This window comes from Solanum dulcamara, chromosome 4 (assembly GCF_947179165.1).
Source record: "Solanum dulcamara chromosome 4, daSolDulc1.2, whole genome shotgun sequence".
Taxonomy (NCBI): Eukaryota; Viridiplantae; Streptophyta; class Magnoliopsida; order Solanales; family Solanaceae; genus Solanum; species Solanum dulcamara.
In genome coordinates, this window is record NC_077240.1 from 5,521,334 (window position 1) to 5,542,770 (window position 21,437).

General features: G+C 33.7%; 1 protein-coding gene across 2 annotated transcripts; it reads right to left on the reverse strand.

Moving 5' to 3' along the window:
* Window positions 1–375: 375 nt before the first annotated feature.
* LOC129885727 (MADS-box protein SVP-like) lies at window positions 376–21,233 on the reverse strand. 2 transcript variants are annotated; one of them, XM_055960117.1, is made up of 9 exons: window positions 21,066–21,226; window positions 20,486–20,680; window positions 7,329–7,416; window positions 6,784–6,845; window positions 1,891–1,990; window positions 1,500–1,541; window positions 964–1,011; window positions 758–885; window positions 376–643 (listed from the first exon to the last, which is right to left on the reverse strand). In XM_055960117.1, the coding sequence occupies exons 2-9, from the start codon at window positions 20,665–20,667 to the stop codon at window positions 625–627; spliced, it is 669 nt and encodes a 222-aa protein (XP_055816092.1). In that variant the 5' UTR covers window positions 20,668–20,680; window positions 21,066–21,226; the 3' UTR covers window positions 376–624. The 2 variants fall into 2 exon arrangements, with proteins under 2 accessions (XP_055816092.1, XP_055816091.1); XM_055960116.1 differs by having other exon boundaries at window positions 376–885; window positions 21,066–21,233.
* Between the last annotated feature and the right edge of the window lie 204 nt (window positions 21,234–21,437).

Here is a 21,437-nt window from a genome sequence, read left to right on the forward strand (position 1 = left end):
AGCGTAATTTTCTCTCTTAAAAATCACTCATCAAATCCATTAAAAAATGAACGGATTGAATGAATTACCGAAATATAGGCTCACTTTGCCACCACTATGCATTCAACCATCAACAAAAAGGAAAAACAAATGGGGGGTAAAAAAAAATTCTGCAAGCAATTGTGGCTAGTTGCACTTCAAAAATGGCTGTTCATAGTTGTGCATTAAGGTTAATTTAATACTTCCTAAAGTGAATATAGATAATTTTTCAATAGTTGAAATATAATATCATCGAGTCAAACACTTGTGAAATTACAAAGTGCCTCATAGATGGTTAAGTCCTAAACACAATTATACACGATCTTAACCATTTCAAGCATCACATGACCACGAAACTTAATTAAAATGACACATCTGTTTTTGATTGAATAGATGTCAACCAATACAGTACCTAACTAGCTACATTACTCTCTGATTAGGTTGTTGACCCTTCGATTCTTGAGAAACTCAATGGTCCCAAAGTTTTTCGCAGGGCCTGGTCAACCAATCTAATCAATTTATACATTTCACTATACGATGCATAATAAATAGAAAATTACAAGTTCTTGTTTCAGTAACTATATATCTCTGGTTTTCATATCGAGCTCAATAAGGAAAAGCCAAGCTGCACACATAAAGCAAACTAAATGAATATAAATAACGTATGACGCGTGAAGAGTGTTCAGTTTCAGGATTTGAGGTTCGGGGTTTGGAATTTGGGTACTTCCTACGTACGTACCCTAACTTGAGGCTAGTTTCTGAGTCATTGTAGTCCTGATGACTATTGACTAAGCTGCGATTATTGGTGATGGAATCTGCTGAATTTCCTTGCTCAATTGCATTTTGGCCTTCTTCATTCAATCTTGCCTGCCCGTCATGAATTAATGATTTAGTAATTAAGAGGATTTTTTGCAAAAAAAGGGCATTAATTCCAGAATAATTTACTTGTGATTGCTGTCTCAATAGTGAATTCTCTTCCTGCAGTTGAGCTTCCTGCACATCAACAGTAAATATAAAGTGGAAAGAAATGTTATGGGGTACTAAACATCAATTTTCTGATGTTTAGATGGTCGATCAAAATAATTTGAAACCCTAAGATAAAAATTGAAAGGTATATTTGAATTTTATTTTTTTGCTCTAAGGATTTGGACACATAAACATCACTTATTCAATGCTGAAGCAGTTAATGGCAAGAGAAAATATGACACTATTTTCCAAGGGTAAGAATTAAACAGACAAAATTGTAACAAATGGCAAAAATATAGAAATAAATTTAGACTTTTCCCCTTTTTTATAAAAAGTTTTCAACAACTTAATTCTCCATATTTTTCCCTATAATTGTTTTCCAAACACCACATTCGAATTCCAGTCAAATTTAGTTCCTGATAGAATCAAATAGTATTTCCTAATTAAGAAAAAAAAAGTTCTATTGACAAAGTAGCTAGAGAAATCAATATTCAATCAGTTAATGCATGACTTGCCTTTTTCTTGAGGGAACTGATCTCTCTCATAAACTTGTCACCCTGAAAGACACAAGTTAATGGAATCAATGTATCTTGCAGGAACAATTATATATTAATCACATAAGTGCAAAAGAGGAGGGGAATTAAGTAGACAACACCAACAACATAACCAGTGTAATTTTATTTGGGCAGGGTAATAACCTTATTTGTATCTTTGTGGGGTAGAGAGATTGTTTTCGATAGAGCCTCAGCTAAAAAAAAATATTTTCGAAGCATGATTATGGCAGCAAGATACAAAGCAGATACAATAACATATAGTAATAATAGACGTTGAAGAATATATAAGAGACAAAGACTGCACGATTACTAAATAATACTGTTAGGAGAAAGGGAATTAAGTAAATAGGACCTTAATTTTGAGGACACGACTTATTCCTCCCTCGACTAATTTCTCCAATTTCATTAATTCATCCAAGCCAAGTCCTTGCAGCTCTTCTCCATGTAGTTGCCTAGCATAGTAAGTCATATAATTTGCAATTTGATAGTATTAATTACTAAAATTAGGCAAACTTTTGCAGCACTAATATATATAATGAGACACAACAATATATTAACAATGAAGGATATCAAATGTGCCTAGAAATTGTGAAATATCTCAATTGATTGGTAGAAATTAAAACAAAGGAAGGAAATGAATTCTTGAAGAGATTGACAAATGAAGTCTCAAAATAATACGTGAAGATTTCAGGATTGCCAAGATTTTGTTTTCTGGCCTGTATTTATAAAGATTGGAACATAAACAATATGGACAATGTCATGAATATATGTGTTATTTAACGAAGATTAAAATAACATCCCTAATTTGACCTACAAAAAATGGATATATCTTTAGTTACAGACTTTACAGTAATAAGCTGTAACGACCCGTTAGAACGTTTTGAGTACTAGAACTTCTTATTTCATAAAATACTCATTCCGTAAATTTTAGATAAAATTTTGAACTATTCGATAACTACGGTTATTTAGTTGATGGATAAATTTGGACCTTAAATTAGTTGGTGGGCTAAATTTATAATTTATTTAATACCTTATACTATTTGTCTTATATTATTAAAATAGGTTAGGGGTATTTGTCACTTTTAATACATAAGAATTTTAGAAAAGAAAAGAAAAAGGAGAAGAACTCCATGTGTGGCGGCAAACACCGAAAAGAAACAATTGAAGGCTTTAGGTAAAAGAATATATATATAACCAATAGTTGGATAAAGGACATTATTTTTATTATTGAAGATGAGAAAGAAAGGAATCAAAATTTCAATTTTAAAGTTGTGTTACTGCTAATAGCATTCTGGAATTGGGGTTTGTAGTGTTGGTTCTCCCACCTAGGAGGATAAGTGTGGGTACCACTCATGGGTTATTTTAAGTCGTGACAAACTTTGTATCAGAGCTTTAGGTTCGGTGATCTCATCACACAAGAATAGGTCTAGTAGAGTCTTGCGGAACGGTACAGGGACGCCTTTACTTTTTTCGAGAGGCTATGGGACTTTAGAAAAACTCCATTCCTTCTTTCTTTCGTGCTATTACTTGAATTCAATTGGTATCTAACCTTTTTCACTATACTTTTTTGCAAATGTTCAGAACTAAAGCAACATCAGCGCTTAAGCCAGCCGTTAGGATTGTAGCAAGAGGGGGAGTAGCGATGAGAGATCGTGGTAGAGGTCGAAAGAGAAAGCCCACCAGGGGTATATGTCAGGCAGCTGGGCAACAACTTTTGACTTCTTCGTGTAGAAGTATATCCCTTGAATTTTGAGGGACAAGAGGGAAGATGAGTTCCTGAATATATAACAAGGGAAGATGCCTGTTGCAGCCTATGAGACCAAATTTCGCTCCTTATCCAAGTATGCTACTCCACTTTCCTTCAGTCCGAAAAGGCAAATTTCGCCTCTTTTGAAAGAATTAAGGTATGAATCTCTACTACGATTTCATAGATTGAGTGTATATTAAAGAGGGTCATGATACGACTACTACAATGGTATCGATGCTTACTTGGTTAGTGTTATGGATTTTGTTACTTCTGCTAGCGACTTGATCTAAGAAAGAATGCATATCGCCTGGGCTAGAGACGAAACGGAATTGGTAATATTTTGCAGCTATATAATGGATAGAAATATGTAGGCCATTTGGATACGATCTTTCCAATAGGTATAATGTGGTACTAGTTGTATATAAAAATGGATACGTCGATTGTCAAGTATGAATACTCACTACTTAAGGAGTTATCAGTTGTATCACACGATCGTATAATGGGATTCGATGTTGCATTCACAGTTGAGAAACCAACTAGTTTGTTACTACAAAATCTTAGGTTAAGCATTGTTTATAAGAAAGATTTTAGTGGTGGATCTTTGATACAATTAATGTGTTTAGGTTGTCGAGTGTATCCTGAGGATTCTAATGAGGACTGTTGATTTTATCGTAAGCTCCAAGGGAATAAATCAATATAGGAATGACAAGATCATGGGTAAAGAAAGTCTCAACGAGAAAACTTGAGTAAAGGCAATTGATGATATTTGTAAGAATGTGCGTATAAAATTGGTTAGTCCTTTGGTTTTGATTAGTATAGCTAGATTTGAGGTGTCATGTCGATGACATGGTTGACTTGTGGTGATGGCAAGGGCTACTGAGCATGATGGTAACAAGAGTTTGTGATAGATTGGTATTGTGATGCAACTATATAATAAGAATTTTTTATTAAATAAATTTGGTATGGTAATAATGACTTGCGAGTATCTAAGATTGTGGTTTGGTACTATTTGGTGATAAGTGAGTTAACAAAAGGAACAAGAGTTTGGGATACTGCAGATTTCAAGGTATTTGAAAATTGTGTCATGAAAAGAATCTAAGAAAGATTCAAAAATAAGACATCTCGTATAGACCTTTGGTTCGGAATTGAAGGTTGTAAGAATTTTGCCTTTGAGTTGAGATATGACCATGCAATGTGAACTGGTTCGGCACAGACATACTAGGGGTTTATTAACAATTTTTACAAAGATTGGGCTTTGGTTTGACTAATAATTAGTGATGTGTGGAAGATGCTGTGTTTTATTGTTGGTTTGGATTATTCGAATTGTGATAGATGACTTATGGGGGTGCTACGGTATAGATCTATAGTTATACATGGTTATTGAGAATTTTGAGGGGATAGAAACTACTTTGTTGATGGAACTACAAAGACTGTTGTGATGCGTTACATAGATACTTGATGGTAAATAGAGGTTATGTGCTCAAAGTATACAGAATTATTGGGGTGACCGAGAATCTCTCTAAGTTTTGTCACAAGGTATATGATGGTTTGAATGATAGTTGAAACTTGGTATGTAAAAGATTGCATAAAGTATCTTATGTTATTCAATATGGTTTTCGTGCATTCTTATGTTATCACCTATTTCGTTCTGGGGATGATTTAGAGTATGATTCCCCGGCTATGCGTGATTGTGTGTGGGGACCATTGGGTCTAGTTTTGCCACTCTTAAGGGCTGTTTATGATCACAGCTACTAACATAGCATTTTCGATAGTGTTATTAGAGTTGTTGTATGCTTGGGTGTATCGCTCGCTAAGTGGTTATTTGATCTTTCCTTCTTTGGGTTGGATAAGTTTGATCCTACCGTGACAATGTCCGATGTCTAAAGATCAATTTTTTTTATAACTTAAGCTTGTGAAAAAATTTGGTTGTGAGAATGAAATCTCAACAATATCTGTGATGGTTTACGCATTATAAATGGGGGGTGGTTGGTTCACTTTTTGTTGTAGAGGTATTGTTTCAAAATTTTATAGTGGTTATGTGAGAAAAGATTTGTCCTGATGGTTGTGTTATGGTCTAATGAATGTTGATTCAGATTGGATTCATGGGTTAGTCTGTGGCTTGGAAATCACTTCTGATTTGCAAATCTGTCAAAGTTTGATTCGAAAGTTCAGTTCTTACCCTTGGCAGAGTTTTCATACAATAATAGTTATCTCTCGAGTATTGATATGGCTCTATTTGAGGCATTGTATGGAAGGAGATGTAGGTCTCATATTGGTTGGTTTGATGCATTTGAGGTGAGACCTTAGAGAATTGATCTTTTGAGAAAATCGTTGGAGAATGTGAAATTCATTCAAAAGAAGCTTCTAGCAGCTCTGAATAGGCAGAAGGAGTATGTTGATGGAAACATTAGGGACATGAAGCTTATGGAGGGAGAACAAGTGTTGTTGAAGGTTTCACCCATGGCGTAGTGAGATTTAGTAAGCGAGGTAAGCTCAGTCCGAGGTATATTGAGTCGTTTGAAGTTCTTAAGAATGTTGGAGAGGTGGTCTATGAATTGACTTTATCTCCAGGTTTTTTCGGAGTGCACCTAGTATTTCATGTTTTTATGCTAAAAAAATATCATGGGGATGAAAACTATATTATTCGCTAGGATTCAGTCTTGCTTGATGAGAATTGTCCTATGAGGAGGAGCCTGTAACTATTCTAGATAGGGAGGTTGGCAAATTGAGGTCAAATGAGATTGCATCTGTGAAGGTCAAATGGAAGAATCGTTTGGCTGAGGAGTCCACTTGGGAGACTGAGGCGAATATGCGTGGAAGATATCCACATCTGTTCATTGAGTCAGGTATCCTTTTCTACCCTCGCTCTTCTTTTGACCGTTCGGGGACGAACGGTGGGTAAATTGGTATCTAATGTAACGACCCGTTAGGTCGTTTTGAGTACTAGAGCTTCTTATTCCATAAAATACTCATCCCGTAAATTTTAGATAAAATTTTAGACTATTCGATAACTACAGTTATTTAGTTGATAGGTAAATTTAGACCTTAATTTAGTTGGTGGGCTAAATTTATAATTTATTTAATACCTTATATTATTTGTCTTATATTATTAAAATAGGTTAGGAGTATTTGTCACTTTTAATACATAAGAATTTTAGAAAAGAAAAGAAAAAGGAGAAGAACTCCATGTGTGGCGGCGAACACCGAAAAGAAACAATTGAAGGCTTCAGGTAAAAGAATATATGTATATATATATATATATGTATATATATATATATATATGTATATATATATATATATATTGAAGATGAGAAAGAGAAGAATCAAAATTTCAATTTTAAAGTTGTGCTACTGCTAATAGCATTCTGGAATTGGGATTTGTAGCGTTGGTTCTCCCACCTAGGATGATAAGTGTGGGTGTCACTCATGGCTCATTTTTTATCATGACATAAGCACATTAAAGTTTTGAATCATATTCAAAATAAAACCAACGATTACCTTAACTCCTGATTCTTCTCCTCAAGATCCCTGCTAAGCATTGCATAGGTTTTCTTCTCACTCTGGAAAATGAAATATTTGCTTGTGATTACTAAGTTAAATGAAAATTGAGATAATTATAGTCTGTTTGATGAAGTTTTTGAGAAGTCAAAAAATAGAGCTTATTTTTAGAAAGTTAAGCCGTTTGGCTAAGCTTTTACGAAAAAATAAATATTTTTTTTTTAGTAGTGACAGGAGTTGTGTTTCATAAATAGAAGAAAGTAGCTTTCTCCGTAAGCACTTTTGAAATATTATCCAAGCATAAAAAATACTGCTGTAATATAGGCAAACTTATTTTTCAAATTGATTATTGCTGTACACGAAAAACTAAGTACTTTTCCAAAAAAGTACTTTTGAGAAAAGAACATTATTCAAAATAAACGAATTTTGAAAGTTTGACCAAATATATTATTAATCTCAAACGAGGGCTTATCTTTTAAATATACTTTCATGATCACATATTAACTGTTCATAATTTAATATCATTGACAATTGCTAGTATTTACCTGAAGGTTAGAAGCTTGCAATTGTTCTGGACTATCCATATTATCCCTTTCAGACTGCATCTTGTGCTTCTCAATCAGTTGCATCATACTGTGCAAGAATACATAAATATATAATGAGATAAGCTTGAACATAAATGACACTCAGCCTCTATTGATCATTGATGTGCAAAAACTTATATATTTGTGTTCGACATTTCAAATTTTATACATGATCATCGAGATGAGACTAATACTATTTTCCCTAATCAAAATTACATGAAAATCAGGGGGCACATAAATGATGAATATTCTTTTAATACCGTTAGGGTAGTTAATTAACTGTTCACAGCACGTAATGTAATATATTTTCTAAAGTGCAATCAGTTTCAGATGACCTAATTTAATTGTATAGATGCTTTTATATTACATATAATTAGTGTGTAAGAGTTGAACTGATTAACAATGTCGATCCTATTGCATAAAATGCGATGATCAGTTGATGAATATGCATGATCTATTCGAATTTTTAACTAATTGAAGAAAGTGGTTTTTCATTATACATACTATTTTATTTTATTTTTGTATATAATAAAGGAAAATGCTCATAAATATCCTGGGAAAAGGCTCATAAATACTTTTCTTCCACCTTTTAGTCTAAAAATATTCCTAACCTATTTTTTTGGCTCAAGAATACCCCTAACCTATTGAAAATAACTCAAAAATACGATTCCTTCACCTTTTAGTCTAAAAATACCCTCAACATTTGTTATTGGTTCAATGATACCCCTCCTTCCACATTTTTAGTCTAAAAATACCATCAACCTTTGTTATCTCTTTATATTTGTATATCTAATATTTATGATTTTAATATTATTTAAACTTTTACCATATTAAAATCTGTATTTTTATTATTTGAACTAAATCAATTTTTTTGTAAATAGTAAATTTTTACTCGACTAAAAGATTAAAATCGATTAGACAATTTCTACTTAAAATTTGAATCAATAAATAGTTACATATTTCTTTTTAGTCCGGTGCACTTAAGCTCCTGCTATGTGCAGGGTTCAGGGAAGGACCCGACCACAAAGGTCTATTGTACGCAGCCTTACCTTGCATACATATTTCGTTTTAGTATTGAGGATTAATTGTTATCGTTAAGCCTATAAAATATCGATTAGAATGTGTAATCTCCAATATAATTTTTACTCGTCTAAAAAAATTAGTAAATAGACATCTTATTAGAAAATCTTCTACTAATTTGAATCAATAAATAATTATTTTCTTTAGTGTTGAGGACAAATCATTAAGTCTATAAATATATTAATTAGCCAAATTTTATCTTTTTTCCTTTAATCTCTGTTACTAAAAAAATTGATAGCATAAAGAATTTATTTTTCATTTCAAATATAGTTACACTTAAACATTTTAAATATTTTGGGATGAGCTAATATTAAGAATTTGAATAAATAAAAAATTATCTTTTAGAAAAAATACAATAATTAATTAATTAGTAAAAGAAATTCAATTCAATTAAATTTGGGTTGATGGTATTTTTAGACTAAAAGATGAAAGGAGGGGTGTTCTTGAACCAAAAATAAAGGTTGAGAATATTTTTAAACCAAAAGGTGGAGGGGGGTATTTTTGAGCTATTTCCAATAAGTTAGGGGTATTCTTAAGCCAAAAAAAGTAAGGTTGAGGATATTTTTAGACCAAAAGGTGGAAGAACGATATTTATGAGCCTTTTCTCATAGATGAGGGGTATTTATGAGCCTTTTCTCATATAATAATAATGGAAAGGAATTTCTTATGCTATCAAATCACATAACAGATAACTACAAGTAATATTTCATTAAAAAGTGGGATTAATTGTTGTTGGAAGATAAGACATGTTACCAATTATAACCAGTGGCGGATCCACCTTATGCTGAGGGGGTTCATCCGAACCCCCTTCGGCGGAAAATTGTACTATTTATACATGGTTAAAATAATTTTTTATATATATAAAGTAGATGTCGAACCCCCTTCGACTAGCTCGTGTGTCTAGCAATTTAGATTTTGAACCCCCTTATTTAAAATCCTGGGTCCGCCACTGATTATAACATGCTAAATCTCCTTAATATCGTTTGGTTTGAAAACAAGTTATGTTGGAATTGATTCTATTGAGATTAATCGTGTTGTGATTAGTTATTATGGTATTACTTTTTATTGACTAATTGGTTTGTTGTATTAAAAATAACATGCATTGTTTAATTTCTATAACTAAATAAAAATAAGTTGTTTGGTAAGAAAAATACTCTTCGCCTTATTTAGTATAAAAAAAGGTTTGACGAACCTCAGGAGTATTCTTATCATTTTCATTGTTTTATCTTGAGATAACTAATTGTGGTACTATTATTCCACCCTCTTGTTGGGATCACTTATTCCAATACTAATTTCTATTTAGTATATAACTAAGCTCGATATTAATAATCAAATAAAAATAAAACAATACTTAATAAACTTAATCTCAAAATTATTTATATTTGTCCATCATATCAAACGATCCTTGGTGTGAGGGATAAAAACAAATAGTCCTGAGATTAAAAAAAAAAATAGTATAGGGATAAAATTTTGATGTCTTGTTTGGGTGTCAAGTTTGGGAAAACTTATCCTATCATTTATCATAGTGATGAAATAAGTTATCCCATATAAATGATGGATAACTTATCCCAGAATAATTAATCCCAAGATAATTAATCTTGAGATAGTAATTATTATTTTGAGCTCTTCCTTCTGTTGGAGAATATTTCACTTTTATAAGTTGTGTATCAGCCGAATAATGTCATGGGACCGAGAGAGCATAAGTCGACAACTTTCATGGCAAACAACTAGTATTGAAAATATTTTTTCTAAAAAAAAAAACTGAAAATTTTACCCCCTCCAGCTAATTCAATCCAACTTTCACCATTTGTTATTGTCCTTAATCCAGCTCCTTTGAAGCATGTCAAATCATGAAGGTTTATTTTTTTCAATTTATTCTTTCAGTCAATTTCATTATCTAATATAATACTCCAATCATCTTTTGCACATTAGTTTAACAGATCAATTACAAAGTTCTAAAGAAATAAAAGGTAAGTTTTAAAGAGGTGTCAGATTAACTATGTTATATGGGACTGCATTGTTGATCAATTAAATAATTCACACGTCTAGAAAATGAAAATAGCAGACATGAAAAAGTTGGAGATGAATGTATATGCATATTAGAAGAGATAGAATTAGGAGCGAAGTTATCCATAACAAGATCAGAGTGGCTCCGTGGTGAACAAAATTGAGATGATTAGAGCATATGAAGAGGAGATGTACAGATGCTCCAGTGAAAAGGTGCAAAATGTTGACTATAGTGGGTATAAGGAGAGGTACAGGTAGGCCGAAAAATTATTGAGGAGATGTGATTAGACAGGACATGACACACCTGCAACTGACAAAGACATTATCCTAGATAGAAAAATTTGGAGAATGAGAGTTAGGATAAACGGTTAGTAGGTAGTCAAGTGTTGTCTAGTTTCCTTTTCAGTATTGTTTTTTTATTATTCTCCTATTATTATTATTATTGTTTCATTAGCTTTGAATGTCATATTATTTGTTGTTGCTACTATTCTCATCTTTGTTGTTTTCTGTATGGGTTCTTCATTACTATTGTATTTGTTTACATACTTGATTTTTGATGTCTTACTTTTACCAAATGTTTATTGAAAATCGTCTCTCTACCTTCTCAAGATTAGGATAATATTGCATACACACCAACCTCGCTAAACATCATTTGTGGAATTATAATTATACACCAAGTATGTTATTATTATAGTAAAGAAACAAAAGGAGTATAGTAATTTACCTCTCCGAATTTGCTTCAAAATCAATACTTAGTATGAGTTTAGTAGTATTAATTTATGTCTTGGGACAAGTTAAATAATATATGAAGTTGTCTTATGGGGCATATATATTGTTAAAGTTTCTTAGTGCAAAATTTGTTTTTTCAACAAAATAACTTCAACCAAATTCCATACAAATAAGAAGAGTCAAGTCCTTTGAATTCACAAAGTTTTCTTAAGAAAATTATTCCCCTCAACTATCCGAGGTTATGGAATATATTCTTCCAAGATAAAATGACTCACAACAAACTAATAGTGGCACCTTAAATTAGTTGTCCAGCGAACCACTCAATGGCTTGGGATCACACTTGAAGTTTTGGAAAAGCAGAAACTTTTTCTTACTATGTAGTTTTTCTTCTTGTGAACTTCTTACAAAAAAATTCTCATACCTGAGAAAGAATCAGATATGTATAGCCTATAGGTGAGCACAATGATTCATTTATGATATATGAAAAGGTAGCTAGAAATACGAAAGGTTGTATTAAAATACGAAAGGTTGCATTCATCTGTCATGAATATTCATGAATGGAATAACTTCATTCATACTTGCAGCACTTTCACATTTTTAGTTCACCAACATTATTCTATGTATCATTATTTATTCACACATTATACAATGAACCCGACATATATAACTTATGCCTAGTGATTTTGTTTAATATTAAGGGTAAAGGTTTATTTGGTAAATTAGATAGATGTGCACCCACCGTCCTCGATCGTTGTGCGCTAGACCATTTCTAGCTCCACGCCAATACTTTAATATCGGTATCGCCATCCAGGACACGAAGGGCGATGGATGCTGATACCATTGATACAACCCAAGGAAACCACATCCCAAAAGTTATTTATTGAGATAGAAGAGCCTAATCTATATAAACCTCACATTAGTTCTCCATTAAACTGATGTGAGACTCAAATCTCATACCTTACAATAGGATCATAACATTTTACTTGTATCATGTGCTTAAATAGTACATGAGGTAGGAATCAATGTCAAACCTCTCGCCACCATGGTATTAAGGGGAAAATGTGTGTTATGAGCCTATATTATATAGACGGTTGATAAGAATATTTATCACAAGTTGAAGCAAGTTATTAAGTTATGTACGTTCAGAATTAAGTAAGAACCGGTATGGCTCAACGACAACTTGTGGCCCCTGCTGAGTCGCACTTTAGCGCTATTTCCGATGTACAACTACCATGGCATGACCTCCGGCCGGTGAAACGGGACGAATAACCCAACCAAAGGACCCCCCCCCCCCCCCCCAACTTCGATAACCTCTGATTCAATGAAAACAGCAGCAGAAATTGTGGCTGGTCCTCCGATCAATAGCAAACCTCTGTGCTCATCCGTATTGGCAAGGCACACAATGCACAATGGTAAGCCTGCAATTATCTTTAAAGCTTCAGAATATTACGGGGTTATGGCACATGATTGCAAATAGACTTTGGTTGGCAAGTTCACAATGGGTCGACCTAGAATTGAAGCAAATACATCCAAATTTCTGGAACAACCACCTCTGTTAGGAAAAGTAAGAGTAGGGGCATATGATTATCGTCACGTTTTCATAGAATGCAATAATGAAGTTGATTTTAATACAGTTTATTTCAAGAGATTCATGTCGATTGCTGGTTCTCTTATGAGATTATTCAAATGGTCACCTAATATCGATCTGAATGAGGAGACCTTTCTAGCTCCTGTATGGGTTGTTCTGCCACAACTACCATTTCATTGCTTTAGATGGGAATATCTAAAACAGATTTTATCTATTGTCGGTACTCCATTGAAAGAAGATTTGGCTACTATTGCGAGGTCTCGACCAAATATGGCTAAGGTACGGATGGAGGTCGACCTGATGAACCCACTGAGAGATTCAGTTTGGATAGGATTGGAGGGAGAAGGCTTTGGATTAAGAGGAAGGGATTAGAAACTTGAATATGAAGGGGTGCCAGATTTTTGCAAATCATGTAGAATGCAAGGCCATGATCAAGTTAATTGTAAAGTAGAAGCAAGAAGAAAGGAACAAGAGGGTCACAGGGAAGAAAACAATACGGATTCAGTCAACGTTCGCAAAAACATTCTGAAAGAAAGTAATGAAAATGAGAAGATGTGTAGTACTAGTAACAATGTTGAGGAAATCATGCACGACAAAGAGAGAAACAAAGATGGTGATTTTACACAAGTCATCAATAGAAGAAACAAGAAAGGGAAAGGGAAACAACAAGAGAATACTAGCACTGGAAAGAAGAGTAAGGAAGAGAGTAAAGGAATGCAAAATTCCATAATTAAAGGCAAACAAAAGGGGGATAATAAACTGATGCAACAAGCAGATTTGGCAAAAGGAAAAGACAAGATTAATGACAAGCCGAACAAACATATTCCTATGCTCGACAATGTTAATCAGGAGACTCTGACAAAAGAAAAGAAAAATGATAGAAACAAAGATCAAACAGAAGGTTCCAGCAGCAAGGATAAAGGCGCTGTCACAAAGAAAGTTATTGCTGAGCTTAAGGAGAATGAAGTCGAAAACAGGGATAGTAAGTCTATCTCGACAGAAATACAAAAACATGACCACAAGAGGTAGGATGGGAAAAAGGCTGGAGACAAGGGACAAAAAAAGAAAAACAAGAAGAAGAAGAAGAAGAAAACACCTTCAGCAGTCGTTCTCAAGAAAATGTTATGGGCTAAACAGAAACCCAAACAAGCTTGGACAATTGATATAGTTGGCCATCATTAGGTAAATCATGCTAATATTACTCTTGATAAAATGATACAGGTTGAAGATAGTCAAGGAAGCATCTCCAAAGGTGGCATTTCATATCCTCATACTGCAGAGACTGCTGATTTGCAAATAAAGGGTGGAAATTTGGTCTTAGATCTGGGAAATTTGGAGTTCACCCCTCCAAAAGTTCAAGAAAGGCAGGATCCTCTTAGTGGGTATAAATTAGACCATGAACAATATTACGATACTAGTGTAGACCATGTAGATGACTTTTCGTCAGATGAAGATGTTCCTGAGAGTTTATTGGATGCCATAGAATTGGAGAAAGAACCGCTAGTTGATAGTCTCATTGATGTGTTTGCTCCAGTAACTAAAGAAAACAAAGATCCAGTTATGCAGGAAACAACAAGGTTTGTCTCCAAGAGGTAATAAACTTAAAAAAAGAAAGGAAAGCTAGAAAGGGAATCAAAGAAGATGGCCTCGAAGCTAAACAAATTAAAGGTATGGTAGCTCACTCCCCCGTAGTTTCCTTATGATTAAGATAATTATATGGAATATAAGGGGAGTAAATTCCCAAGGTGCTTTTGATAGACTAATTCAATTAGTCAGACTATATAAAGTTGACTTTATAGCCTTGCAAGAACCTTTCCTGAAAAGCGACAATATAGACAAGTTTAGGAGAAAGCTTGATTTTGATCATGCTATCTCTAACTCTCATAGTAAAGTTTGGATATTTTGAAACTCTAACATTGTTTGTTCAGTAGTGTCGAAAAAGCAGGCAACAAATTACTAAGCAGGCCATTTTACATGGAGACACAACTCCTTTTTGGATAACTATTGTATACGCTAGATCTAAAGCTAGCAAAAGAAGATATTTGTGGGAAAATCGCAAACACCTGAACACTACTATTGATGGTCCTTGGGTCATAGGTGGAGATTTTAACTCCATTATGGAAGCCGAAGAGAAAAAAGGGGGAGTATTGATCTTGGGTACATTTATGTGCCCAATGGCACTAAAAATCCATAAATCGTTGGTCGAATTGAGAACAAATTCTAGAGTTTAGTTCATATTTTTCATATTTTGTATGATTGTAACCAACCAGCATGATTGGACACATTCAGGGTTAATGGAGCAAGAACGGACATTCGAAGCATGATTGAATAAAAAGTGAAACTCAAAGAAGTTAGGATCAAAAGGTGAAGAAAATACAACTGCAACAAAGCAAGTTTGTGTCTCGAACTAAGGACCTAGAGTTTCTATCCCAAAACATGGAATATATTAGCCAAGTCAGTGTAGTGCATGCCAGGAACCTGGCCATGGATAGAACAAAATCAAAGTTTGGCATTTATCTCGCGAGGCAGTGTGGTCCACGCCAGGTCCGCGACGCGGACCTTGCCCTGGATGAAGGAAATTTACGCTGAAATGAAGTGAAAAGTTGAGCTACCAAAAGAACCCAGTGGTTAGGATAAGGTTATGAAATGCTTGAATGGAATTAAAGAATGTAATGTGTTGAAAGCGCTTGGGAACCAAGTCACTATACATGCCCAGATTTTTACCTACACGTCCCCTAGCCCACAATACAACCTGAAAAGTCCTAAGTGATCCTTAAGTCTTAGTTGCCTTAATAGAGCTTCTTAATACACTAAGGGCAAGCCTATGGTTCATCTTAAGCAACTTGTGATTTCCTTTGAGAGAATGAACAAATTGTTGTCTAAATACCCATGAATGTAACTATGAGAGTATGGGTAATTCCTTCTCAGCGAGGGCACATGTTTAGTAAGGAATGACAATTCAGAGAAAATTTTAATTTAACAAACCATGTGAGTTGCTTCCTTACAAAGTTAACTTTTGAGTTTATGAGGTGTTGAATTAGTCAAGTGCTTAGACAAAAAGCAGATGTGTGTGTGAAATGAGCTACTTGTGCAATCATGATTGTTTGGTAGAAATTGCTTTGTATATCATGTATTTAATTATTTTAGAAATAAAACTAGGAGTTTGTTCAAAGACTAAGGACCTAGAGTTTCTATCCCAAGACATGGAATTTATTAGCTAAGTTAGTGTAGTGAGCGCCAGGTACCTGGCCATGGATAGAACAAAATCGAAGTTTGGCATTTATCTCGCAAGGCAATGTGGTCCACGCCAGCTACGCGATGCGGACTTGGCCCTGGATGAAGAAATTTACGCTGAAGCGGGAAAATAAAATGTTTTATTGAAATAAACAAGTCAGCGTCACGGACTTCAGTGCATTTGCTTTAATAACGCATTTTTTGGTGCTATAAATAGCACCTTTACATATTTTATTGGGGGCAATGCAGATTGTCGGAGGATAGCTAGAGAAGATGAAGGAAACCTTATTTTGGGTGATATTTTCTTCATTCTTTTCATTTTGAACTCAAGTTTTATGTTACAAATGATTCATGTAAGTATGTCACAAACTATGAGTAGCTAAATTCCCTTGTAGATCCATTATCCGAGCTTGAACGATTCTTCTAGCGAAAAAGGCCAACAACGGCTTCGCAAAGGCGTTCAAAAGCTGTCGTTTTTGCCTTCGAAATCGCCGACTTCGCCTCCTTCCTCGCTATCTTATAAAGTTCCCTATTCGTCCACTTCTCCACCTCATCCTTGCTTTCTATCAGCTTCGCATACGCTATCCTATTTGCTTCCACCTTTTCTTTCACTTCTTCATTCCACCACCAGTCCCCTCGATGCCGGCCACGGCTACCTGTCGAGACTCCCAACACTTCCCTTGCTACAACCCTAATACAACTAGATGTCTTATCCCACATAGTGTTTGCATCCCCACTACTATCCCAGGCCCCCATATCCTTCAATTTCTCTCCCATCTCCAGGGCGCTAGCCGTGGTCAAACTCCCTCATCTGATCCTAGGTCGTTCATCCCCCACCCTCTTCTTCCTCGTCATCTTAATCCCTAAATTCATCACCAAGAGCTTATGTCGGGTCGTAAGGTTGTCGATCGGAATAACCTTACAGTCTTTGCATAGACCTTTATCATCTTTTTTAAGGAGTAAAAAATCTATTCATCCTTCCTAAGGAGTAAAAAATCTATCTGAGTCTTAGCCACCACACTCCAGAAAGTTACCAAGTGGTCCTCCTTCTTTGGGAAACTCAAATTGGCTATCACCAATCCAAAAGCTCTTGCGAAATCCAAAAGTGAAAATCCTCCTCTATTTCTATCCCCGAAGCCAAAGCCTCCATGCACATCATCATACCCTCCCGAAATAGACCTGATGTGCCCATTAAAATCTCTTCCCACGAAAAGCTTCTCAGTAGGCGGTATGCCTTCCACTACCTTGGCCAAATCCTCCCAAAAGCTTCCCTTATCCTCCTCGCCTAAGCCCGCTTGTGGCGCATAAGCACTACTAATATTCAACGTGATCCCTTCAACTACCACCTTAATCGACATCATCATATCAGTGACTCTCCTAACCTCCACCACCTGATCCCTTAAATTACTGTCTACTAAAATGCCTACCCCATTCCTATACTTCGATCTACCAGAGAACCAAAGCTTATACCCATCTACCTCCTTAGCTTTAGAACCTACCCATTTGGTCTCTTATACACAAATTATATTAATCTTCCTCTTCTTTAGAATCTTAACTAGCTCTATGGATTTTTTCGTCAACGTCCCAATGTTCCAAAAAACTATTCTCAGTCTAGACGCTCCTCTAACCCACTTACCCCTCCTTACCCTCGTCCCCGTCTCCGTTCCTGAGCGAGAACATTACCCTAGTCTACCATCACTATCCAAAGCCATTTAGGTGTTCTATTTAGATGCATCACATGGGAGGTTATTGTCTTACGATCCTTTTTTGATCATAAACTTTATTAGGATAATTTTTATATTCTAAGATGAAAAAGGAGGTAAGGTTTGATGTCCCCCTCCAATTTATGTATTTTTTTGATTTAAAGTGAAATGGATATGGTAGGGGTCTTGCCAAACCCCCATCACATGGGAGGTGAACACTTTTGTGCGAATGGTTTTTGGTAAAAAAAAATAATAAAAAAATCCTATATTATATGTATTCTTGAAATATTTCCTGGATTTGATCAAATGGTTAGAATCTATATCCCTTTTTACCTTTGGAATTTCACATTTTTTTAATTTTTTTTTAATGTTACGCAAGAAGATAAGTAGCAAAATATGGGTAAGAGAAGAAAAGAAAACTATTTGGAGGTATAAATAGCTCTGGACATACAGTGAAAAACTCTGGAAACTTATTCCCGGACAGCAAATGACTCTTCATAGCCAGTTTTCAGTTGTGCAGCGCCAAAATCGAATTTCTGCTTTAGTGGACGCAGTTAAAGGTAATTGTAAATAGAATATTTTCTAGGCATTCGATCATAAATTTTAACTATAGAACAATTTATATGGAATTTATGAAAGGAAACTAAAACATCTTTGGAGCATTTTATTTTTTTCAAATTAAAACTGCAACTCCAAGTTGAATTTGTAAGTTTTATAAACAATGAATTTGAAAAAGAGTAAGAAAATATATTTTTTTCTAAAATAAAATAATTTTCATGGTCAAACCACTGTTCAGGATTCTTTTGATGACACACCATGGCGGTCTTCTCATATTTTACTTTCTCCTTACTTAAATATTAGTAGATTTAACTCAACTATAGAGTAATTCTCTTCTTGTTGATCATATGATATACTATAAGTACGTATAGAGAGTCGATATCTATTCCTGGAACCCAAAGTTAACTAATCAACCATCTTCCACACTTAGGGGCTGTTTTGGGGAGGGATTAAGCAGGTTATCCCAAAATAAAATTTGATATTAATTAGCTCTATCATGTCTTTGGTTGAGGAAATTGCTAAAATTAGGATAAATTTTATTCTACAATCATAGGATTATATATCTCACTTAGAAGGGTGGGATAAATAATATTAATTGTATATATCTTGGTTGTTATCCAAGGATTATAATCTTATTCCAATTCTGGACAACTTGGTTTTGAAACAAACAACCTCTAAGATGCAATAATAACTTGACTATCTGTATAACTAAGGAGATTCACGAAAATAGTATAGTTGTAATAGAGAGAGAATAATGCACATGGTATGACTATTTGTAATACGTTTATTTGCTAATATGATAATTGATAGTCATAGTTTAGTAAAAATTATTTTAAGCACGAATTCGCTTGGTCTATGCTATATATGAATGATCTTATTCCGAATAGGATGATTGAGAAAGATCGACTCAACCAATTTTAACTACTCACCTTATGATAGTAGCGTAAAGGCTAAGGCTATTACTATTTCCACGCCTAAGTCGTTATGAAGTGCCATCAGCCCAAGTCAGGCAATCCGAAAGAATAAACCACCCACTAAGAAAACGATAAATAAGACAAGCAAATCCAGCAGAGGAAATCAGTTTTGATCGACACAAGATGCCTAACAAACTAAACATCCTTTTGAAATTGACATTAAAGTATTCTCGAGTACACTTAAATTAAATTAAAGTACCTCATTTTATCAGTTAATGAACATACAATGAGTACTCATGACATAGATCTTATTAAATTAAGAAGTCATGAAAATCCAACCTTAAATTAATCTTATCAGTTAATGAACATACAATGAAACTAGTTAAAAACTTATCACTTTTTGTACATACATAATCTTTGAGAAAAATCTTAGATTATGTGATACATTAATGACAACAATATAATGCTGCTTTTGCTGTACTCATGACATAGATCTTATTAAATTAAGAAGTCATGAAAATCCAACCTATGATTATATGTGTTTATTTATACAGAAGTATAGCATAGTAATATTCTTAATTATCTTATCATAATCATGATCATTAATTAGCAAATATGTTCTTAATTATTTCACAAATTTGAGTACCTCATTCCTTATTTTCTGATGGATATTCTATGGATCTTTACTTTAAATAGATTACTCCTAACTACTATATTTTAAATAGATTCAAGTACAAAGCTCTGAAAGATCTCGTACGGTAAAAATGACATTAAATCCAAGCATTATTTTCTTTTATATACATTTTCCTAAAGACATCAAATGTATAATGAGAAACTTTATTTCTTTCTTTTTTAGTAACATCAAACACACCAAATATGGCATTTATCAATCTTACTACATTTATCAATATTACTAACTGTGGCTATTAGCTTTTTCTGTTTTCCCCAAGGCATTTGGAACTCTCCATATACCTGACAGACAAGAAAAGTAAGAGATTTTTTCTAGGACATGATGAATATCTGGCACACAAGGTCATGGGCTTTTTATAACTCCAAAAAAACAAAAACAAAATAAAATAATTTCATTAATTAGTGAAAGTCAATAAAAAGAAAACTAGACCATAATCATATGTACTATCTATTGGTTTGTAAGTAGTTATTCATTTCATTTGTTTTGTTATAATTTTATGAATAATTATTACTCCTTGAAACAAGAAATTCTATTGTAACCATGGTCCCGTCGGGTTGATTTCTCAGATGGTTATGGTCAACTAATTAAGAAATTGGATAGGAAAAATTGCAAACCTGGAACTTGAATACTCAAAAAGTTTTCCAGTAGCAGAGAAAACAATGAGTCCAATATCAGCATCACAAAGAGTTGAAAGCTCATGAGCTTTCTTAAAAAGCCCTCTTCTTCTCTTTGAAAATGTCACTTGCCTTGCTGTCAAGTTGTCTATCTTTTTGATCTGGATTTTTTGTCTCACCATTTTCTTTTTTCACCTTAAATCGTTGCACCGGTAAAGACTAATTAATATCATGTTCACACCGATCAGATTTAAATTGAAGTCAAGGATTACTTAAGCATAAAGAAATATCAGCAAGAAGATAAAATTATAGATCTTCAAAAAATGATAAAAAAAATACACTGGTTAAAATTGACTATAATCAGGACAAGAATCTTTTTTTATAAATATATTAAATATGATTAAAAAAATGGAAGAATTTTTCAGAATGTTTGTACCTCTTCTAATGGATAAGGAGTTTTAGAAAAAAATAAGAAACTTGTGAACTACTTAATAATTTATAAAGAAGAAAAAAAAAGTATGTTAATTAATTAAAACTAGAAAACAGATACAAAATAAAAGAAAGACTAAGCGAAAGAAACCTGAAATTTCCAAGAAATGGAGAAGAGATCTGAAGATGTGAGCTGAAGAAAAGTGAAGAGAGATTTTTAGAAGCAAAAAAAAAAATTGTCTTACAATAGAAAGGGAAAAGTAATTAGGGTATTTTGGTTACTATAGTAGTAGTACTACTGGACATTATCTGGGAATAGTTAGACCAATGATATATGGAGTGAGAAAGAAGATGATAAAATAAGCCAATTAAATTAAAGTGTTCTTCTTTTTTTTCTATATATACATATATACTTCCTTTCGTTTTCTTTCTTTTCTTAGGATTTTATTTATTTTTGCTTTTTTGCTTGTCTTTTTTTGATTTCCAAATCGGTGTTTGTTATTTATATTGAAGCCCGATTAAA

Excerpts from the sequence above, each read along its gene's own strand:
- LOC129885727 (XM_055960116.1), bottom strand. The coding sequence starts at position 20,667 with ATGGTGAGACAAAAAATCCAGATCAAAAAGATAGACAACTTGACAGCA. Across the intron at positions 6,846-7,328 it reads TGCAAGCTTCTAACCTTCAG|AGTGAGAAGAAAACCTATGC; the intron begins GTAAATACTAGC and ends TTCATTTTCCAG. Across the intron at positions 1,991-6,783 it reads GAGAAGAATCAGGAGTTAAG|GCAACTACATGGAGAAGAGC; the intron begins GTAATCGTTGGT and ends TTACTATGCTAG.